This window comes from Momordica charantia (assembly GCF_013281855.1).
Source record: "Momordica charantia cultivar OHB3-1 chromosome 1 unlocalized genomic scaffold, Mcharantia_2.0 BLBB01000001.1, whole genome shotgun sequence".
NCBI classification, from domain to species: Eukaryota; Viridiplantae; Streptophyta; class Magnoliopsida; order Cucurbitales; family Cucurbitaceae; genus Momordica; species Momordica charantia.
Genome location: NW_028275157.1, coordinates 19,370,137 through 19,376,136, shown reverse-complemented (window position 1 = coordinate 19,376,136; position 6,000 = coordinate 19,370,137). Strand labels below are relative to the sequence as shown.

At 35.2% G+C, this 6,000-nt stretch overlaps 1 protein-coding gene across 1 annotated transcript; it reads left to right on the top strand.

Moving 5' to 3' along the window:
* The first annotated feature begins 310 nt into the window (after nucleotides 1-310).
* GEM (GRAM domain family protein) lies at nucleotides 311-5,194 on the top strand. The gene is made up of 4 exons (XM_022277513.2): nucleotides 311-856; nucleotides 988-1,089; nucleotides 4,242-4,513; nucleotides 4,725-5,194. The coding sequence occupies exons 1-4, from the start codon at nucleotides 556-558 to the stop codon at nucleotides 4,911-4,913; spliced, it is 864 nt and encodes a 287-aa protein (XP_022133205.1). The 5' UTR covers nucleotides 311-555; the 3' UTR covers nucleotides 4,914-5,194.
* Nucleotides 5,195-6,000: the final 806 nt, after the last annotated feature.

Genomic DNA, 6,000 nt, shown 5'->3' with positions numbered 1-6,000 from the left:
AAACCTTACCACATTGGACTAAAGTTCAAGAGACATTGGTCTCATTACCATTTTTAAATTTATATATCGTCATTTCTTTTAATATTTGATGATTATAATGACTACGTTAAAAACGTAAATGATAAAATTAAAACTTAAAAAAGAAAACAGAGGCCAAATTGAAAAAAAAAAAAAACAATGACCAAGGGCCAAAAGCATATATTTAGGCCCAAAACAATCTGTATTAAATCATCAATTATAACTTTATTTAAAATATTCGGATTCTTATGGAAAAAAAAATGACTCTCCTAAAATTAGCTTTTTTTTTTTTTTTCATGGGAAAACAAGTATGGAGTTTGAATTGAACGAACGAAGCCCCATCATAGCACCTCGATCATCTTAAAACTACGGCACGAGATCCAAATTGGTACTCCTGCTCCTGCGCCTGCGCGCTAAAAACTAGGGGCGGTGGCCATTAACGCCCTCTCAGGCAACCCTTTCCTCTGTTCCCGCAATTTCCCCAACCAAATTTTACAACCCAATCGAAAACTCACAGTTTCGGAATTGGAATTTAAGATGGAGCAGCCGAAGCAGGAGCCGGAGAACAAACCTCCAATCCCCAGCGACGATAGAAGCCCCAAATCCGATCCCAAAGACGGACTTCAGGCCACCAATGGAGATGGGAATTGGGGGAATTTCGTGATGGGCTCCGAAAATCAGAACGATCAATCTATGATTTCAACCCCCTCTTCCGGGTCCAAGAAATCGGTGCGTTGGAGCACCGAATTGGTGACCGAATCTCCGTCCGTCGCTTCGAATGCATATGGATCGAATTCTCATGCTTCTCGGGCCCCTTCCTCTTCACTTTCCTTCAAAGGTATTGTTTCTGTGAATGTTATATCCGGGTTCTATTTCATTGATTTTTATATGTACCTTCGTGCGGCGGAACTGTGGTCTTGTGGTAATATATGGGTTAAGGCATTAAATATTTCTATGCATTTTGATCAGAGGCGGTGGATTCTGTGTTGACCGCGCTTGGGAGATGGGGGAGGAAAGTCGGGGAAACTTCAAAAAAGGCTGAAGATCTGGCTGGAAACACTTGGCAGCATTGTAAGTTTTCCATTCTTCCTGTTTTTTGTTTTTTGTTTTTTGTTCTTTTGTTGGTCTTGCCATCCAAGAAGCCGACCCCGGTGAAAATTTGGACTAAATTTCAGAAGATAGTTTGCTCTTTTCATTTCTGTCTCACATTTATGAGGAAAAGTATTCCTTTTTATCCAAGTATTTCCTGAGCAAAAATTGTTAGTTCTTAGGATTGGAATTAGTCCTTAGGTGATTAATGGTAACTCTTTTTTGTTTTCTTTCTACTGGACGACCTCTGATAAGAATAAGATTACTTGGACGCTATACGGGATTTTAATTTAAAATTATTGTCTGTTTGTTAAGAATGAAATTTTGTTTTTTTAAGATTCAGAGGCTATATTTGTCAATGTTTATAAAACAGTTTTCAATATAAAAAGGCCAAAAGAAGAAATAATATTTTGCCATTTTAAGAATGTTTTTTAACGTTATCACCAGGTCCTATCTGCTTCTGTCACTGTACCTTGGCATGACATATTGTTTTTGTTCCATGTAACAGTTTCTTCTTATGAAGTAGAATGTTTATCATTTTATTCTCTCTGTCCAGTCAATGTTGGTATTGAGAGTACAGTACATGTAACAACTTACGAAATTAACAATAAATTAATAGTCTTGCTACCTGGTTCATGTTTAAAGAACATTGCATGATCTTCTTGAGTTTGTTGAATCCATATGATGATTGAAAGAATGATCTTTATGTTCTTTTTATACGGCTGAGGCTGTTTCATCAGGTTATTTGGAAGTTCTTTCTGTCGAGATACCTTTTTGATCGAAATCCACCCTGAACCATGGTGGTGGATTGTGAAATGTCTTCTCCCAGGAATTTTTTTTCCTGCTCATCAAGTTTACGAAATGACTAGTCTAAAATTTCTTTCAAGGATAGAACTTGAAGTATACGTTTGAAGTTCATCTTTTTCATAGAAGCGTCTATCTTACTAGTTAAAGTTTTGAGTGAATCCCTTCCCTAGTTCCCTTCACGACCAATCCTGATTTGTACCTTTCAATTGGACAATTGGCTCAAAAGTTAAAGCCTTATAGGCCATCCATTTGCATTCTACCCTATTCTTTTCCTTTAGGTTAGGAACTTAATAACCAGGTTTTACTAGCCTTATGGAGCTCCCATTGCCTCCTAACTTACCTCCTTCCCCTTTTTAGATGAGAACATTGTTTGTTCAAATTATGAAACTAACTGTTAAATAATTGGCAAAGGTCTTAAATGAGGGCTAGTCTGTTGGGAGAAACAATGTGAGATGATATTTTGATTGCATGCCTCCACATCTTAAGACAAACTATTGGAATATATCAAGGTCATTGATATTTTCAATATAAAGGTAAAATTACTTGGACTTTCATGACCTTCAGTGCTTTGATTGGAGGAACAACCTTTCATTTGGTCATTAAAAACTTCTTTATTCTTTCTTGAAAAAACCAAATTACTTTTCCTTTGAATAGTTCTTGATATATGGTTGAATGAAAAATGTCCATCCCAATCTCCCTCCTTACTTATTGGACTTGAATTTGTTAGATTTGGTTTGACTATAAGTACGAGAAGGGTTCAATAATACCTTTTTGAGAATTGGAAGTGGAAGTTTGTCCAAAATCAATCTTCAATCTCGCTGCTTTCCCCTAGATAGAATTTTTTTGGAAAGAAAAGGAAGTCTTCAAAGCAGGGCTTGCTAGTTGCGACAAAAAATCCCTCCCGAGGAAAATGAAAGTATTATGCCCCAGTTTCCCTTGGTTAAGTTTTGCTTCTTTTTGTGGAACTTTCACTTTTTTGGGAGAGGTTACGTCAGAGAAGGCTTGAAGTAGAGAACGCACATTGTAAGGTACTAACAGTGTATAAAAGCAAAGAATGTGGGCACTCTATTAATGACGTCTGATGTTATGATTGCAGCTTCCCCAAGTAGAATTTTGATTCCCTCATTTGGAACATTAAGGTTTTAGCTATATTAAAGAGATGGTAAATATGCATTTCAACCGCTCGTTTTATTTGGTGTGCCCATGTTGATACTTTTTTGGACAATAAAATCAACAAAAAATGTAATTTCAAGCTCCTCTTTGACTTCCCAATGCGACCTCCTAGCAGACATTTAAACCTTTTTAGTTTTAAGCTTATGGATCAAACTTGAGAGCTTAGCATTAGTTCATTGAACCCTCAAGTATTCAACAGAGAAGACTGCTGCTCCCTTGGGGTGCCACAAACTGCCTTGGTTTTAAGGATATCGTAAACTTGGTGTGGAACTGGGTCTTGACCATCTTGTTGCAGCAAGACTGCTTGAGATCTAAAATATCACCCTGAATAATAGTAGGCATCAATGTTCAGAAAGTTTTCCCTTGCAATGAACATCAAAAATATTACTAGTATTAGTATTAATTCTTGAATAATGATGGGACTAAGATTTCAAATAAGGGAGGATGCTGACCTGTCGTAATTTAATTTCATCATAAATACTAATTATTGGGAAACACGAGCTTGCATTATCCCTACAAATTTTCAAGTTTCCTAGAATATAGAGGCTTTAATATTTACAATCCCTCTGCCTGTAGTTTAAATCATGGATTAGTGGACCAGCACTCATAGAAAGAAAACTAGAGTTAACAATACACTTCTGGAAACCTTGTTTGAGAATCTAATGGAACCCTTTCTAATTATGGAAGATTAGGAATCCATTAAGAATTTTGTCTTCCTGATGAGTAGGGGAAGGGCTATATAACCGTGTGAGAAATATTAAATGTGATAAACCTGTCAACTGTTCTGTCATATTGGCAGCGGCTCTCAAATTAATGATACAAGAATTACTTTTCATCTTTTATGTATGGAAAAATGAAAAAGGAGAGATCAAAAGGATAATTATTAAAATATTCATGCTTTTGTTTCTTTTTAAGTTGGAAGCAGGAAACAATCATCAAACGGGCTCCGTACTTCTAAAAATAAAGTAAGAAGATTTAACTGTTTATACCCAGATAAGTTATTATTAAATTTCACCCTGTCATTATCTAAAACAAGATTCAGTATCCTTTTAGCTTACTTTGTCTTTTGCATTACGTTTATTTACAGTCTCTTAACGTAATGCTACTAATGTTGTATGATATTATTGAAACTTAGCCATACTTTCTTGAATCAGTGAAAACTAGTCCGAGTTTTGCTGATGCTGCGCTCGGAAGAATTGCACAAGGGACAAAGGTATTAGCAGAAGGTGGCTATGAGAAGATTTTTCAACAAACTTTTGATACAGTGCCTGAGGAAAAACTTCAAAATTCGTTTGCATGTTATTTGTCAACGTCTGCTGGTCCTGTCATGGGGGTTTTATATGTATCTACGGCAAAGCTTGCGTATTGTAGTGACAATCCTCTTTCATACAAGTCTGAGGGTAACACGGAATGGAGCTATTACAAGGTATTTTATTTTAGACTACAAGCTTTATAATGCCTACCTGAAGGCCATGGTAACAGGGGAGAACATTATGTATTCCATAAAACTGAAAATTTCTCTCTAGTTTCATTGTTCGTTGCAAATAATATACTTTCAAATCTCACCTATTTTCTCTCTTCTAACCATATCAAGTAACACAACTTTCAAGCTGAAAATTCGAACTTGTTGAAAACAGGTAGTTATCCCGTTACAGCAACTAAAGGCGGTTAATCCTTCCTCAAGTGGAATGAATCCTGCTGAAAAGTACATTCAGATCATCTCTGTAGATAACCATGAATTTTGGTTCATGGGCTTCTTGAACTACACTGGTGCTGTAGAATGCCTGCAAGAATTTCCCGAAGTTCGAGGCATACAGTCGGTTTAGAACTACGATATGTGGCTGAAGTTTCCACCAGTGTTTGCTCGGGCGCCTGCCAGTTCGTGAATTCAATCAAACTTCCATTTGCCAAATTTGGGTGTCATTATGGAGTCAGTTATGAGTGTACATGGTGTCTTAATTTTCAAGCATTCAGATAAAAATGATGCTTTTTTTCGTACAGATTATGATATTCTCCCATGGCAGCAGTGAAAGTAAAACTGTCTGCTATCATAAGTGGGGAAAATTTTATAGTCAAAATTTAAAGGAAATGATAGGTTTCATCATAATATGATGGGTCTTTGATCTCTCCTGTTCTACGTTTGCCTCAATTCATTTTCTTTTTAATTCTCAATAATTATATTATTCCACTTCTGCTCAGAGAAAAGAATATGGACATCATGATATATTAGTACTAAAAGTTCAATGATATCGAATGTGTTTGATTCTAGGACCGAAAAAAATTTTGAATAAATATTGAGAGAATTTATTTTTTTTTTTTAAATGTTCTTTTCCCTCTTTTTGGCAACGCTTTTTTTTAGAAATTTTATTCAAGGAATCAATGATATTGAAATTAAATATTTTTTAAACCTCATAGGACCTATTAGATTAGACTTGGACATAATCCTTGAAGTTCAAAAAATTTGTTAGAACATGGACTCTTCTACCCATATTTACTTTGAGTTCAACCGATCAAATCACTTTACCCATATTACTTTTTTATTTTTATAACAAAATAATAAATAAATAACATGTCTCCTCTCAAATAGTCATTGAACCGAATATAATTTAATATTCTTGAATCTAGAAACAAACCTACGAGATCTCAAAAGTAAACAAGTGAACTCTCGATGTATATAAATTAAAATCTTCCATCATTACAAGAATTGAGATTTAATTTATTAGATAAGATAGTCAAGATACATAAGGATCTAATTGCATCAAAATTACGTCTCTTCAATAAATCACAAGCATCCATCACACCGATTCCTCCATTAACTTGAAACTCTAAGCCTTTATTCATATTAGATGTAACTAAAGGGATGTAATAATGTCATAATCAAGGGATCAATTATTAACTGTTCATAAAGCACGC